This window comes from Pangasianodon hypophthalmus, chromosome 12 (assembly GCF_027358585.1).
Source record: "Pangasianodon hypophthalmus isolate fPanHyp1 chromosome 12, fPanHyp1.pri, whole genome shotgun sequence".
In the NCBI taxonomy this organism is placed as follows: Eukaryota; Metazoa; Chordata; class Actinopteri; order Siluriformes; family Pangasiidae; genus Pangasianodon; species Pangasianodon hypophthalmus.
The window spans coordinates 12,793,320-12,811,011 of NC_069721.1; the positions used below are offsets into that span (position 1 = coordinate 12,793,320).

The 17,692-nt window shown below is 38.5% G+C and overlaps 1 protein-coding gene across 1 annotated transcript in view; it reads right to left on the bottom strand.

The window, feature by feature from the left end:
• Nucleotides 1-17,692, bottom strand: part of atrnl1b (attractin-like 1b) — a 100,040-nt gene that overhangs the window by 11,328 nt on the left and 71,020 nt on the right. The window contains exon 27 of the mRNA XM_034309299.2: nt 6,756-6,863. Coding sequence (XP_034165190.2) covers nt 6,756-6,863 — 108 coding nt within the window. The remainder of the gene's footprint in view (nt 1-6,755; nt 6,864-17,692) is intronic.

The following is a 17,692-nucleotide window of genomic DNA, read 5'->3' on the forward strand; positions in this document are numbered from 1 at the left end:
TTTTTTTTTTTTAACGACCATATATCTTTCTGTCTATAATACAGCTCCTCTTACAAAAAAAATGTAATTGAAAAAAGGCACAAGGCCACAATTCTATGTTTATCAAGAAAAGCTACATGCATAATATGCAAATTTAAACTCTGACACCCTGAACCCTCTTTCACTGGTAATCCTCTGTAATAAAAGGAGACATTTGCATATTAAAATGTGATAGGCAAGTGCTTTTGTATAATAAAATATAAGAGTCTATCAGCAGTTCAGTGTGTTCAGTACTAATTCTGATTTTGCAGTGAGATCTTCAACGTCCTTGTTTTTCCAAATAAATGTGGCAAAACCACCTTGCCAATCTTTGACCAATCTGCATGCACAAATTAATTTCTGAGAAAAGATTTAATCACAAAAATGTTTCATACATTTAGGGTGACACTGACAATTATAAAAGCTACAAATGAGATTTGAAGCCGATGATAAAATGACAAGGAATAGATCTATCTAATTCTATCACACAGTATAACTAAACGGATCTCATTAGTTTGATATGGGTTAGAAGGGGCTATTGCCTTCCACATAGAAACTAGTTAATGAGGCCATCAATTCAATCCAACAAGTTCAAATAATCAGGCAAATCCATTTTTATGCATTTGCTCGCATTAATGATGGTTTCAAATTCTATGTGATACTGCTCGCATTCACATTAGTCTTGCTTTATACAGATTAGAGTAATCCAATTGAAGCCCATTTAGGAAGCACTGCAATGATGCAACTAATGAACAGATAGAAAGTTTAGAGTCACTGCAAGCAGGCTAATGCATCATGCTGTAAATGAGACTGTACCTCGTTCAATTACACACACACACATTCAAAGAATCAATTTGAACACAGAGACCTATTTTCCTTCTAGATGGTAAGAAAGTTTGCAGACCAAACACACATAGCTATACAGTGACTTATCATAGAGCTACCCCTCAAAATAAACCTTACAATACACAGTCATTTGATCTTAAAGTGCACCTGAATTCGGTGATTTGTGTAACTGTCCCGTAGCATTATGGAAACTAATACAACAGTATAACTAGAAAAAAAAATACAAAATAGTTTTGGAGATATTCTCTTTTTAATATTATTGATTATTTAGTCTAGTACTTGTCCAATTAAATGCTCAAGAACATATATGTCCCGCCTTGCTCTGTGTTAGCAGCTTGTTAGCTGCCATCATGCTTCCTCTGTGTGTTTTCAGTTGTGCATCTTCCCCATATGAGGCAAAATTGGTTGGAGTTTATTCATATCTAAGGTGGATGAATTTATGCAAGTTTGTCATTTATATGACAGGCACTTTTCAGATGAGTGTTTTACCAACACGGAGCTGTTCACTGCTGGAAAGCTCCCTCAGACTGATCGAGAGCGTGATTCTGTCTTTATACACCACCACGGCTTTCCCATCAGTAAGAAATATCAGATTATTAAGCAGCTTAATATTTAAAATGAATTATGTGTCCTTGTTAAAGTTGACAGGTGTGGGTAAAGGCAGTGGTGAGAAATCCTCCACAGTAGAAAAAGCCTCTCATTAAACTCTTTGCTCTTCTCATATTTAGGTGGTTTGCTAAGCTACTGTCAAGATTTGGCGCACATCTCGAACGCTATTGGCTGTTGTGTAAATCAGACAAGCACTTCAACACACTGTAGGTTTGACTTCCTGTATCAGAATGAAATACGTCAACATACGGAATCAAATCACAGCTCTCAAGATACATCATGGGGACTTTAAGGTACATATGAATCCAAAATTCCATCAACAGTAATATAAAAGTGCAATCCTATAATTTCTGTATCCAGAGGAAAAGTGGGCTTTTAAATAAGAGCCTCAGAAGCAGGCCAGTAAAGAGGAGCCTCTCTCGCAGACCTACAGATTTACTGCTTACAGACGGCCAGCTTCATCCTGCTCTCATGCATTTATTAATCTGATGTCTATAGACCATCACACAGGACAATGCACGCACAACATACGCACACACACACACACACACCTCATCCCGCTACCATATTCACCTCTCCAACTGCTTCAGCTAGCCTTGCCTTTTTAACCGTCTCTCACGTTTTCATCTCCCAGACATACACATGCTATTTCTCATTTTTTTCATACCCTTATTCTATTTGTCTACTTGTTACATTTTCTCTCTCTCTCTCGCTCTGTTTGTGTCTTCTGCCCGATTCATTTTCCCCGACCATTACAAAAACATGTATCTATTTGGCTGCTTACTGGTTAGATGATGCCAACAGGCTTGCTAGCATAAACAGTGATGGGATAAGGAAAATGGAAAAGCAAATAAGTCATAAACCACTAGGACACACACACATTATATATATATATATATATATATATATATATATACACACACAGTTGAGGTCAAAAGTTTACATCCCCCTTTCAGAATCTGCAAAATGTTTATTATTTTACCAAAATAAGAGGGATCATACAAAATGCATGTTATTATTTATTTAGTGCTGACCTGAATAAGATATTTCACATAAAAGATGTGTACATATAGTCCACAAGAGAAAATAATAGCTGATTTCCTTCTGATGCTCCGGAAGGAAAAACCATGCATTAAGAGCCGGGGGGTGAAAACTTTTGAACAGAATGGAGATGTGTACATTTTTCTTATTTTGCCTAAATATCGTATTTTTTCATTTAGTACTGCCCTTCAGAGGCTACAGAAGATAGTTACATGTTTCCCAGAAGACAAAATAAGTTAAATTTACCCTGATCTTCAAATTCAAAAAGTTTTCACCCCCCGGCTCTTAATGCATGCTTTTTCCTTCTGGAGCATCAGTGAGCGTTTGAACCTTCTGTAATAGTTGCATATGAGTCCCTCAGTTGTCCTCAGTGTGAAAAGATGGATCGCAAAATCATACAGTCATTGTTGGAAAGGGATCAAATACACAAAAAATGCTGGAAAACCAAAGAATTTGTGGGACCTGAAGGATTTTTCTGAAGAACAGCAGGCAGTTTAACTGTTCAGGACAAACAAGGGACTCATGAACAACTATCAGTAAACAAAAAAACACAGCTGTGGATCATTCAGGTAACAACACAGTATTAAGAATCAAGGGGATGTAAACTTTTGAACGGGGTCATTTTTATAAATTCAACTATTATTTTCTCTTGTGGACTATATGTAAACATCTTTTATGTGAAATATCTTATTCAGGTCAGCACTAAATAAATAATAACATGCATTTTGTATGATCCCTCTTATTTTGGTAAAATAATAAACATTTTGCAGATTCTGAAAGGGGGATGTAAACTTTTGACCTCAACTGTATATATGTATATATGTGTATATATGTGTGTGTGTGTGTATATATATATATATATATATATATATTACACACACACACACACACACACAAGCTGTATTTCCTCAGGCTTTTAAAGTGCTGCAGTGTTTTCCATTTGCATGGCTAACAGGAAGTGAGAGAATGTGCCTCAGCTTTATATAAGTGTTGCACTACATATTTGAGTACACTAAAAAAAACACACTTTAGTTTTATTATCTTTATGAGCGCCATCCACTGATATAATTATTACTATTAGTACCTAAAGGAAAGATGCTAAACTGGTAGATATAAGCTACCATTAAATCAAAGTCACCCTGAATGACTTGCATATTAACCTTTATAATTAATGTAAGAAACTCTTTTTAAGTTTAAAATTCTGCCATCAACATGTCTGTCTATTTTCACGTTGTTAACAGTTTCTTACATTACTCCCAATGCTGTTCGACTGCCTGCTGACAGTGGCACCAGCGGGTATCAGCCTTTGTTTCCGCTCCACCTGAAGAGACCGATGCAGCAGCACTTTAGTCCGTTAGTCTGTCCAGCCCTCTCACCTCTTCATATGCACACTCTGCTCAAACAGATCAGCTTCTAATGCTCCAACTTTCATGTTAATACTGCTTTCAATGCCATGATACTTGCCATCTCATAGGTTGTTAACTAGCCGAGCTGCTAACTAGTGTAACTAGCTAAACCTAAACCTAACTGTAACATCAGTCATCAAAGGAAAATATCCAGACACTTTTTTCCTATCATTGACATTTGGTCCTATTTAATCCTAACAAAGGGCTGAAAGCACGTGCACACACACACACACACACACACACACACACACACACACACACACACACACATACGCAAGCAACAATCTTTGTTGAATATTCTCACTTGTGTATTACTGTAGCTAATATGCACACAAATTTGGAGAGATGTGGTGACAGCTTCCATCCATCACAGTCTATGTCTGTTTAGTGGCTCCATATGTTGCATGCCGGCCAGGTGACGGAGCAACATCTGTGTCATCTGTCTATCTTTGGCTCAGTGCTGCATATCTGTTGACCTCCACACATAAGTAGATCACTCTAAATCTGTGCATATTGTACAGATAAAGACCTGGAACTACACACTTACCTGCTGCAGACATGGATATTGTCTGATTAACCAAAATCTTGCAGTTATATTCTTTGTTTTTTACACTCAAAACGCGAACTGTAGCCTTGAAATACTGACCTGGATGCATGCATTCAAATCTTCCAGCAAAGTCTAAAAGTATTTAGTTTTGCAAACACTTGAGCTTATGATCAGCATCTTCACCTTACTTGCACCATGGTCTCAGAGTCTGCTGTTGATTTGCTCATAAATAAGTTTACTAGGTGTGTGATTCATTGGATGAAGAATTTCACTCTCAGCACAAATGACCAATAGCCCCATTTCTAAATTGCTGGGATTTCCATACATTACACATGAGTGAAAGACTTGAGAGTTTGTGACTACTGTGGTGGTTGCTGTGGTGGCTGTGCATTTGAAGACTGTGTGGCAGAAAATCTATACCTGCCTCTTATCCAGGAGAGCAGTTAAAACCAGCTGCTCAGGATCTAAACATTTCAAATCAGTGAAAGCAGGCAGTGTGTGTCTTTGGTACAGTCCCTGTACCATGTGACACTATGGGCAGCTCAGGGAGCTAAGCATGCTGACAGGACGGTGGAGTGTCCTCACTTTGATAAGCAGATTAATGCCAAAGAGCAAAGAATGCTGTCTCATCAGCCTTTAAGCAGAATTATACTGATTTCTTAATCTTTTACCTCCAGTTGCTCTTAGATTTAATAAAACCAGGGCTTACATGCAGGTCTGCATTCCATAGCCTTTGGAACACGTTAATGTTAATCACGCAGCAACTGATACAGCATAGTAGCGAGGCTAGAAAAGAGGATAAGGTGCGAAACCTGGACACAACACCCTTAGCCATGCACACAGGCACACATCCTTTGACTTGTCACTAAGGAATGAGCCCAGCGTCTATCTACCACCTTGCACAATGTTGTAGGCAGTGCATGCAGTGAGTATCCAGCTTTCATTATAAGAGAGCAGAAAGCTAGAAATAACAAAGTATATTGCTAGATACATGACCTGGGCGCTGAAAACTGCCCTCATTACTGCTCTGATGAGAATAGTTTTACACCACCAGCTATGAAATGTGTAGATGGGTTGAAGATGACTACAAAGCTAAGTAAATAAATTAAATATTTAATTAATGTAAAAACTGAAAAAAGAGAAGAAAAAATACACACGTAATCGCAGTTTGGTTCCCTTCACTGTCTGTGCTTTCTCTAGGTTTCTGTATGAATGTAAACTTTCTAAATACTTTGAGGTATGTATGCTCAGACACAGTCTTGTGAATTCTGTTTGCTTCAGTTTGAGTGGTTTCTCTGCATAAGCTCGGCATGAAAAGCTCTGGTCTTCCAGCCACTCGCACTCCAGATATGAAAAGTGTCAGATTTGAAAAGTGTTTGTTCACTGTTGGTCTCTCGAGCAGAGTTGGTTCGTCTGAGGCAGCAGATGTTTGGGCAATTCGTACAGGTAAAAATAAAGCCTCTGAAATTGTGAGGAGAGAACTGTGGGAATCTAATCTCACAAAGAGATTTTCTCCTTTGAGAAAAGACTTCCATATTTGAAAGTGACTGTGATGGAGAGTTGAAACTACATGACGGTCTTTCTTACAGAGGAAAATGTGTGTGTTCTCAGTTTTCATCACAGTGAGAAAGTCTCTGAAGCCACAGTCCGTCACTCTGCATGTTCTAATGAAATATCTGCTGAAAGTGTGCTTGAATGCCATTAGTGGGTAAACATCAGAGGTTAAAAAGCCCAAAAAAAACCTAGTTTAAAATAGAAAATAGCATTTTTCCAGTTTTAACAGTTCTAATTTTATAGGCCTTAAGTGTCTGTTTGGGCAGGTTAGAAGCTTCAGAAGCCTAAAAAAGGATCAGAGATGTACGAGAGCAGAGTTGAAGTTTGTTTAAAACAGAGCTGTGCTTAACAGCGTTCAGCTGAAGGCCTGAACAGCATGTTGTTCACTCCAATTTTGCTCCTGCTATGCCCTTCACCTGCCCATAATGCACACTGAGCGCCAATGCATTTTGTGCTAATGGATTGAGTAGAGGCACTTCTCTGGCTGCTTGACATGTGAATCAAGCATCTGTGCTGTACAGCAGGTTAGCTTGTCCTCAGATGTGTGTAAGTGTGTGTTAGTGCTGTTATATCGTGGAAAAAACACGGAGCGAGGGAGTATTATCAATAAAAGTATATGTATGGGACTAATGTGTTTGTATAAGCAGACTGGATTGTATCATTTGAGAACAGTAGAAGCATAAGGTTTAGTCATAAGAAAACACACACACACACACACACACACACTCACTTACCTCTATTCCTCCTTGTAGCAGCTCCACCTGATCACATTCCGCCTCCAGTGCCATGGCAACGGAAGCAAAGGGACGGCTTGCCATTTGTTGCCTTTCTCTCATCAATTGCTAGAAGTGTGAGGCAAAGTGAAGTAGAGAGATGGAGAGATAGGTAGAGAAAAGAGACTATGATTAATTATGTACCCTTAGAAGTCACAATTTCTGAAACTGCTTTTACCCATCTTGCATTATTCTCTAAAACAGATCTAAAGACCAACATTATTTCAGGCATTTGACCTTGCTGTGACCTTGACCATGTTTGGATCAATTCCAAAATCTAGTCAGTTCATGTGCTGGTTACAGTGATAATTCCATATAAATCCTACACACATTCAACCACTTGTACGACACATGTAGTGGTGGAGGCATAAAAAGAACACCCAAGCCCTTGACACCTGAAATTTAAGAAATCATATTATTTTTATTTACTTTTTAATCTTGCCTTGGCTATCTTACTGCAAAGATCACGCTGGGTAAGCAGCCTGTTTAACATATGCGGCAGTAAAAACAGGGAGTCTGCCTACGGATGACCAAACCCTTGCTAGCTGTGTGTGATCTCCTCACACAGGGAATGCCAGGCTTTGATCAAGTTGCTGGATAGCTATGTGCTGTGGTGAAATGGAGATAAGCCAATCCATTCAGTTGGTAATCAGGTACCAGCTGTCAGAATGTCCGCAGTGCTCCTGTGCCCCAATCAGAATGGATTTTTTAAATGCAAATTTCTCCCTTTTCACTTTCGGATGTAACCAGATTTTTAAAATGCTAGTACTTGTATCACTTGTAGTTTAGATCCATGCATAACAGAAACATATTTCAATTCAGGTTTATATAGTAGAAAATGTACAAATTTCAAAGTGTGAAGGATTTTCCCAGGCCTCCACACACACACACACACACACACACACACACACACACACACACACACACACACACAGAGAGAGAGAGAGAGAGAGAGAGAGAGAGAGAGAGAGAGAGAGAGACAGACAGACAGACACACAAAGCAGCACCTCATGGTTAGAGGCAATGAGCAGATCGCACAATGAGCTCAATGGATGTCAAAAGAGGAGATTGAAAAAAGGAGAGGCAGTGAGACAGGGGAAAGAAAGACAGAAATATGAGACAAAACTAGTCTTAGTCCAGCCCAGACAGTAGTATGTGGCCGAGTAACTTATTTGTTATAATAAGAAAGCTTAGATAATAATAATAATAATAATGTTTAGAGGCACTGTTGGAACAAATGTGTGCAGAGGCAGATAATTTCTCTTGCCATAACACTAATGACAAGTAATCATAATCATACTGATGCCATGGCCATCTGTACTTCAGCGCTGAGGTTTAATTCATGTGTCCTGTTTCCTTTCTCCATGTAACTCACTCACTACTGACACACCAGCTCAGGCCTTAATACGAAATTTAATATTTAATATTGCTGAGGAACATGTAGCTCTCCAATTTAACCTAATTTAATCCAATCCAATGTAGCTCTCCAATTTAATCCTAACACTTTAAACCATCTCCAATGGTCAAATCACAAATCACTACAATCTCATTTCGCTGTACTGAGAACAGAAAAGAAAACTTGTTTACTCAAGACTCATTATGAAAGTTTAAAAGGCAGTTGTTGGGCAAGTCAATAAACAGTTATGTTTATACAATCTGTATTTTTGTAGAATTTATTTGATAAAATCTTCAGGTAGAGGTATTTCATAAAGCTCTAAATGTGTATAATTTCAGAGCTGAAACTACTTTAAAGACTTAGCTGTGGGGGGTTTGATCGTGTAATGTTCCACTGTCAGAAATATGGATAAAGCTATAGTATTGTGCACTTAGAAAATGCAAATTCTGTAAAGAGGAATTTTTTGAAGATACATTCAATGATACTTTTCATTTCATTATCAAAAAATAAAAAATAGTATTGAGCAGTGAACACTACAACGACCAATAAGAAAAAAAAGAATCTAATTATAATTTGGCTTTGTGTTTAAAACAGCATGAATTCCCACAGGTACATGGACATGCAGTTTTCTGTGGAAACTGGCTGGTAGCTTGTACCAGGCTTGAGCACTTAATACTGTTCTTCTGACTCTGCAGGTAAAATCCCAAATGTTCTTTTTATGAGAAATGTAGTCCATTCATTTATATAGTCCATAAGTAGATGTATATAATATATAGTCCATATATAATGTTTCTCTGTAACCTTTTTTCTGGAAATCATTTTTCTTTTTTCTTCTGACACACTAATGCAGTAGACATAACAATCACACAAGACAGTTAATATAAAAATTCAGGGTGCTTAAGACTCTTGTACATAAACTGTGCATAAAAACAGCTTTGCTCATGTCTGTCTCTTTTATAATATCAGAATAACTGATATTCTTGAAATCTTCTTATACTGTGCTTGCAAATAGTAAATATTTCAGTATTTCCAGAGTTCAACAAGTGCCCTTAGTAAGTTTCAAGTAATCAGGCCTCTGTTATTTGCACATACACTACAGAAGTGATGAATAGCAATTCATTTAAAAAGCTGTAGAGTATTTCTTTAATATGCACTACAAATCTTTCCAGCCAAGGAGACATTACTAATCAGGCTATATCTGAGCAAAGAGAGAGCAATTAAATTGTAGATACGAGGTGATGTCCTTCACCTACACGTCCAAAATACACTGCTTTTAGCAAAAGGCTCTTTCTCTCTCTCCAAAAGAAACAGGCTTTAGAGTAAGATAATACAAGTTACCTGTCACAATTTCCCCATTCCTTAATTGCAAATCTCAAAATAATAAACACAAGAAACTCGGATGTAGACACTGAGTGCACACAAACATTAAATGAGAAGACAAAGAGAAAAATATAAGTTAGGAGTCTCAGAGTTTTTTGGAAGCACTGAGCCTTTCTCCTTTTTGTTATGATTGACTTGCAGGTGATGCTTCCATCATCTGTGGTTAATCGATAGTGTAGAACAGCAAAGTACAGCATCATTGTTACTCGCGGCCAATCGATATCTTAACACAGGCTGATTTAGGTGCCAAGGACGAGGCTGATTGCTATTGGATTTGTGATGAAGAGGGGTGTGCCACAGTAAGCACTAATTGTTTCACAGATTAGCGTGCAAAGCCATCTGTGCTGCAATCACTCCTCTGCTTTCGTATCAATCCCTCCAAGTTGTAAACACACACATAGATACGCATGCACACCCAAACACACTCAACTGACCTTACAAATGCACACAGGCAGCAGAGAAAACGAATGAAGCCCACAGATCGCTTTATCACTGTGCACAAAAAAAGCAATCATGTCCATTCAGCCTACATGGAGTTCTGCAGACAAAAGGGACGTCACTAACAAAAGCTTTTACTGGCTGCTTAATAAGAAATTAAATACTAGCTGTTGGGGAGCGTTTAGCTGGGCAGGGAATGTGCTTTTTTCAGCATTTTCCATAAAGAAATAGTACAATAATACATTACAGCTCAATGGTGTGCACAAAGCAGCTGACTGTAACAGCAATTTGCTTGGAGACCAATATGTTAAATGGTGTAGTCCTTGCTGTGAAGTATGGAGCATTGCAGGCAGAAATCAGTGCCAGCTCACTGAAAGCCACTGCAATTTATCAGGCCTGCCTGAAGGTATCAATAGCTGAGGCATTAGCATTCAGCAGTATCAATCATACAAACACACATTTTAAGCAGATAGCAATCACACTCCAATCTACAAAACTTGCTACACTTAACATGCAGCACGACTCCTTCTGAAGAGAGTGAGGAAAATCGCTCCTTCAGCTGCATTAAAGCAATATGGCAAGCAATTAAACAGGAAGACACAAGGTTACGTAGCTGATTCCTCGACTGGGGTGCCAAATGTGTTATATTACATTTAAATATGTACGTAACATAAAGGTAGAGTCATTATAATCATAACTAAAGTGTCCTTCACAACAACCTATGAGCATTTTTGTCTGTCCCTGCCATTAAAATGCTTCAAAAATCACCTCATTATCATCATCTCTTGCTTGACACACAGTTTTCCATGAGTCATCTATTATAGCTTATGAAACATGTACATTTTAGTTGAGTCCCACAATATTCACTCAAACCACACCACATCCGCCACTATGAAATATTTGGAATATTCCAAACAGGACGCGTTCATCAGGAAGTGGCATCACTTGAATTTTCTGAAGATCATGAGAAGAAGAAGAAGAAGAAGAAGAAGAAGGGGAAAAATATTGAATGAAGTTGCTTTGAAATTACAAATCTGCTATTCAAATTAAAGATTAAAAATAATTTTTTTAAAAATTATTAAAAAACATTTTAAGTAAATAATGAGAATGTTTTTAATGTCCTCATACAATGCATGGATTCTAATTAACAATATTCTATGTATAAAAACACAACCCTGTCAGTAAAGAAACATAAAAAAAGATATCACTGCCTGAAATGGGCAAACAGATTTTTTGATTGGTTAAGTGCATGTTTTATTAGGGTCCTTAGTCAGTTTCAATCAAACCCTGGTTTATTTCCCCCCAGCAACCTCCACTCTTCTGGGAAGACGTTCCACTAGATTTTGGAGTGTGGCTGTGTGGATTTGCTCATTCAGCCACAAAAGCATTAATAAAGTCAGACACTGATGGCAGGTGAGGAGGCCTGAGGGGCAGTCAGGTTCACCACATCCCACAGATGCTTGATCGGACAGAGATCTGGGGAATTTGGAGGCCAAGTCAACACCTTGCACTCTTTGTCATGTTTCTCAAACTATTCCTGAAAATTTTGGCAATGTGGCAAATATATATTTATAAGTTACTTTTTTTTGAGTTACAAGGGCTAAATGTCCCCTCATTCATGGAATAAGTATGTCTTCCATCCACAGGTTATCAAATATAACCACTACTGAAACACTTCTCCCTCACACAAAGCAGTCTCAACATCTTGAATGAGCTCTGTCTGCTCCACAGTAATTAATCGTTCATTATCTTTTCAATTAAACACCATTGAAGCACTGCTCTGGCCAATCCCACTGAGAGAACATGTTCATAATGTGATTATCAAAGCCATGCACACACAACATGCTTCACAGCTTCTCCTACAGTACGATCAGATCACTGCAGTGCAGAATGAGAGATGCCTCTGTCTGTAATACATGTGAGTGAGCAGAGAACCAAAGGGCCTGAGAAGGGTTTATCAATCACAGAGTTGGCCATAATTGACCAAAAACACAGGGTGAGCTACAATCAAGCTGCTGTAATGAATAGTTTGCCAGTTTCCCCCCTGGTGATCCAGACAGAGAGGGAAAGAGGGGGGAAAAACGAGACAAAACCAGGAAATGGATAGGGGTATGCCTGGAAAGCATTAATACTGCCACCAATGAGCTGTTCGATACTCAAACACTCATGATATTTGATCCAACCTAGAGCCTGATGAGGGCACAAACTTCCTCCCTGTTGTGATAAGAGATCAATAACACACCATCTTATATCAGCTCTGCACTCATCAATAGGCTCCTTAATAAAAAGGGAGAGAAAGCGGGAATCAGAAAGAGCAAGACTGAAACAGACAGTGGAGAGAGAGAGAGAGAGAGAGAGAGAGAGAGAGAGAGAGAGAGAGAAAGAGCCCTAGGAGAGCAGTGTGGCATGCACTCATTTGTGCTAATAGACACTCTCTCAGCAACAGCCTGCCTTTGTTGACAGCCAAAAAGCACCATCTGCAATTTATCCATCTCTCTACATCACCTGCTATTACTCATCAGGCCCATTGCCTTTAGCATTTCAACTCTCCATAATAATCCATCAGACAAAGTTGGGCCGTCACTGATAAATCAGCTGATACGTCCATGACCCTCACATCTCACAATGCAGCTGCGTTACTAAAACATGCTGAAAACTCATATCTAAACCTGAAGTAGCAGTTACTTTCCCTTTTACTTTCTCATTTTGCCTCTCACATATAGCACCGTGAAAGGTTACAATGGCAAGTTAATCTTCATCACATACACCAAAAGGTAAACACTCAGATAAACAAAAACTGTGCAGTTCAGGCCAGGGTAGGGGTCATGTCAATTCAGAGTTGTTATTCATTTGCTGAATCACATTTAAAACCTTCCTCGAGGGTAACAGTGCGAAGACTTCACTGATGTGAAATTGAGATTGATCGTGCATCGATTGCTCTGTGGGCTTCATGTTAAGCCCACAAAACAGGTCTATGGAATTAGAAGTGTGCTGTCAGAGTTGACAAGAACTATAAATCCAAGAGATTGCAGGGTGACAGATAGTAAAAGTTTATACAGACACTCTGCCCTTTCCAAAAGTGAAAGCAGCAAAGGTTTTCTATAAGTCACCAAAAATTCAAAAATATGAACAGTAATGAAATATGTTGAGACAAGCTGAGTCTGATGGAAGCAAGCACATTACACTTTCATCCTCAATGAACTGCGTTAGATTTAATTAATCCTCACGTTATTAGCCAAAGTATAAAGGTATAGGACCAAATAATATGATTTTGCTGTCAATATAAATTATTAGCAAAATAAACAAGAATATTGTACCTGATCAAAAATTTGGAACTTAAAAGATAAGGCCTTTTAATAGCACATGATTGTGTCTGTGCTTTCCCTGATACTTAATATGTAGCTATTAAAACATCAGAATATTTTGTTGTTATGTTCTATGAAGATAAAAAAAAAAAAATTGGCCAGGAATGATAACAGATGCCTCATTTACAAACTATCCATTCCTGGTTCAAAGCAGCGAAATAACAATCTCTGGCTGAGATATGATTTCAGCTCAATGAAATATGGTTTCTTTCATCAGCATCACAAAACCATTAAAATGCAACATGGCATTAATATTCGAACATGTGAGTGCATTCATTCATTCATTCATCTTCAGTAAGCGCTTCATCCTGGTCAGGGTCACAGTGGCCGGTCCATTAAGAACACTATGTATATATATTCACACACTCATTCACACCTAGGGTCAATTTAGCATAGCCAATCCAACTACTGGATGGGAGGTAACCAGAGATCCCCAAAGAAATCCACACACACACACACACACACACACACACACACACACACAGTCACCTAAGTTCAGGATCGACCCCGAGACCCTGGGGCAGTGAGACAGCAACACTGTATGTACAAAGTGTGCTACAACACAAAAACATCCATCATGAAATCTGTGTATTTGCACAGAAGATATTATTTATATCAAATCTCTGAGCGCTGGCTTATTCATGATTTAGAAGGAGAAGAAATCCTGCAAAGGAAACATTACAATGCTTCAGGGATTTAAGACAAGTTCTGGACATTTGCCTTATAAAGTTTGTCCAACAGCAGGGCCTAATGTGGCGCGAGAGTCTTGGAGCCAAGTTTTAAACTGTAGAAAGTACAGCAGCCAAAGCAAGAATCAGTCCACTGAGAACTGATGTACATGGAAAGTCATTCGGACTTGATGAAACTGGTGTGTGAGTGAATTCTAGGATGGAACGAGGCTATTTTTTTTTTTAAAAAAACAAGAACAAGATCCTTCAGACGTAGTCTCACTAAAGTAATCTACTAGAAGAAGTATGTGCGGAACTGAAAAATACACTACATAAACGCCAATGTTCTAATTAGGTCTTCTGGCAATGAATCTGGCAGATTGATTACAAAATGGGCTCAGTCGGTTATTCAAAAAAAAAAAAAAAAAAAAGAAAAGAAAAAGAAACTGCTGACTGTCAGAGAGGACAGGTCAATCTCATTGGTGCAGAATTGTATTTGATATTGATCCGGTAGTGTTACCACGCCAGTGTATATGCGCCACATTGATTTGTTACACCGCACCCTGACCAACCCCTGCCATTCAGGAGCCTGGCTTAGTTTGTGTGGACTTTTGCATTAAGGAACCGAGTGAGTCAAGTGCAAGAGCCTTGAGGCCAAATTTTAAAACCCAGTAAGAGCATTTGTCATAAATGCTCCCTGGTGACTGTGCGCTGAATGAATGGATGAAGTGACTCATAGCACTTGGACACGGCCATATGTGCGACTCTCATTAGTGCAGGAACATTTTACTGCCTGATCAGAACAGCGAAGATGGGGCTGTTGCAGAGCCACAGCTTTGCTCCTATAGCATCCCGTCTCTATCTGTGAATGTCTTCACTGTGTCCACCTGGGACTCTATGAGGATCAAGTCTGCACAAGCATCTCAAAATAACAAAGCATGTTATAATAAAATAACAAAATGTCTCAAAATAAGATGATTTCTGTGTACGTCTGAATGTCACAATGCACATTTTGACCGTGGTGTCTGGCACATAAGGACATAACATCTTGTACCACTGGTCTATATTTGCACTATATTTATACAACCTGTTGCCCAATGTCTCTTTTACTGGACATGTTCACTCCCACTGTCTTTATTATTGCACTACAGTACTACCTACTTTTTACATTAGTACTTGTACTAATCATACTCATAATATAGTTTACATATATATACACATTCTGTACAGTATTGATGGTTATTGGAGGGAATGCAGAGTAAGATTTTCATTGTACAGTGTAACTGCCTCTTTACTGTGCATGTGACAAACTCTTGAATCCTGAATATTAAACAATTGAAGGAAAAAATAAAACTTTTGACTGCATGCTGCATGTGGGTTTTGTGGTTTTCTCATTTTCTCATGCATATCTGTGTTCTCAAACCCATCACATCAGAACAAAGACATCCACACTAACTTTCAAATGCAAGGAGAGATTTATTTAATACTGGGAGAGAACGCTTGGTTTTCTTGGCCTGAGGTTTCCTGATGTCCTTGAGAGTCTCTAATAATGTATAGTCCTATCTTAAAGATAGGCTTTTGCCCAAGAAACTTGGGTGCCTCATTTTTCAGACTAGTATGGCCTAGAAAAAGTAATGCATGCCCTTTACAGTTTTTCCTCCCAACTTTACTACTACATTGTGTGTGTGTGTTTTTTTTTTTTTAATTGATCCAGGACCAGTGCATTCTTCATGCAGATAAAGCGATGGAACTGAATGAAATGCACATGGGGTGCATCGATACCATTTTTTCCCCCCCCAGACCAAGTACATGTTATCTGAGATTTGCTGATATCGAATCCAAAATGAGCAGCCTACTTACAGAATAAGCGTCACCTCCCCAGACTGAAACGTTTTTTTTTTTTTTAATGGAATTGAATGAGGTGTTCACATAACATGCCCGATGTGAACTGGTCTTTCGTATTAATCAATCGGGGCGTCATGGACCATGTGATTTTTAGCTTGTTCTAATTGATTTACTATTAATTACAATTAACTAATTGATTTTTAAATTAAGTACATTTGCAAGCTACAACATTTAACTTAAATCCAGTAGGACTGCAGCAGAGAGTGGGTTTGGCTGCAGAGTAGAAAAGTGTTTTCGTATTTGGCTGCAGAGTAGAAAAGTGTTATTGTCTTCACTGAATCTGAATCTGAACACTAAGAGCTAACACGGCAAATTTAAGTCCCCCCAAAAAAAGTCATATAAAAAGAGACTTCAGTATACTATGCAAAATGGCTGTTTTCCAGCAGAAAAGCAATTCCAGCCAGAGACATTAATCAGGAAGATTCTGTGATGATTACATTTTACCAGTCAATAGTCTGCACTATTTTTAGCTCCACCCATATATCCTGGCCATGGATGAGCAGAGCCATGTTGTGACATCCGGTGGAAAAGAGCTATTACTGTACCTCTCAGACACACTGCTGTGAAATGGCTGTGCTACCGTAAGCAAGTCTTTAATATGTAGGGTAATTAGTGCATTTATGCAGTGTGCACCTACGCACTGATGGTGTAAAATGAGCCTATATTGAATCGGCCATGTGCTTAAAGCATCCTACACAAGGAAGTGTGTTTGCCATACATATATCATGTAGTGAAATGTCAGTGGCCCTTCTGGCTGTTCCACAGTCACTCCTCCTGTTCCGAGGTGACATTTAGCGCAGACGTCTCTCAACTCGCTTGAAAGGGCCACGCTACCATCTGTGCTCACAGCAACGTCCAAACAACCGGCAGCACCCGGCTCACACAGGTCACTCACTCACCCATAGCTGCAGCCTCACCTCTGGAAGGTCATGTTTACAACAATGCATGTTTGAAGTCTAGCTATTCAGCCTTACCAATGATGAGTTCTGTACTTCAGTTAAGAGGAATGTCACTGTGCAGTATTATAAAAGCACAGTTTCACAGAAAAGACAAACAGTATATCAATACTCAGTGTAGTCACAATGGCCAGTAGCAATATGATACAATAGCCCAAAGAAAATCTAATTTATTTAATTTTCATCACTACTTCTACTACCAAACCAAATGTTTTCTCCATTTCCACACAGCATTTCTAACACCCAGTCACTGACTGTTTTTGTAACGCTTCTATTTTTTGTATCTGTTGACTTTTTTATGTTTTTATGAACATAAGCTCACATAAGTTATTGAATAAAACTCTGTATGCTGCAGATACACTAAGGGACCCCTTTAACTGTTTAACAGAATCCACCAATCCCATCAATAGAGATTTATTTTATAAACCATAAAGCAAGTATTCAAATATTAGGCTCATATCATTTGACTAAATTATCATTTCATTTAAACTGACCCCTAAAACATAATAATATTGATAATGGTGGGTTAATTTCTACCACTGGAACAAAAAAAATTGTGGATCACCTGGCTACTCTTCACATACCCCTCTTTCAGAACCATGGATCTATCTGCTCTGAAACCAGAATTTAACAACATCCGCAAATAAATCTACCAGGACACAAACTAATTCTGAGCTGATAGACAAAAAGGACACTTGCTTTAACAAGGGAGCGATCTCAAACTGCTGAACATTTCACTCCATAGCTTTAGTCTTTGATGCATTGCATTACTATGCTGTGCAGTGAGACA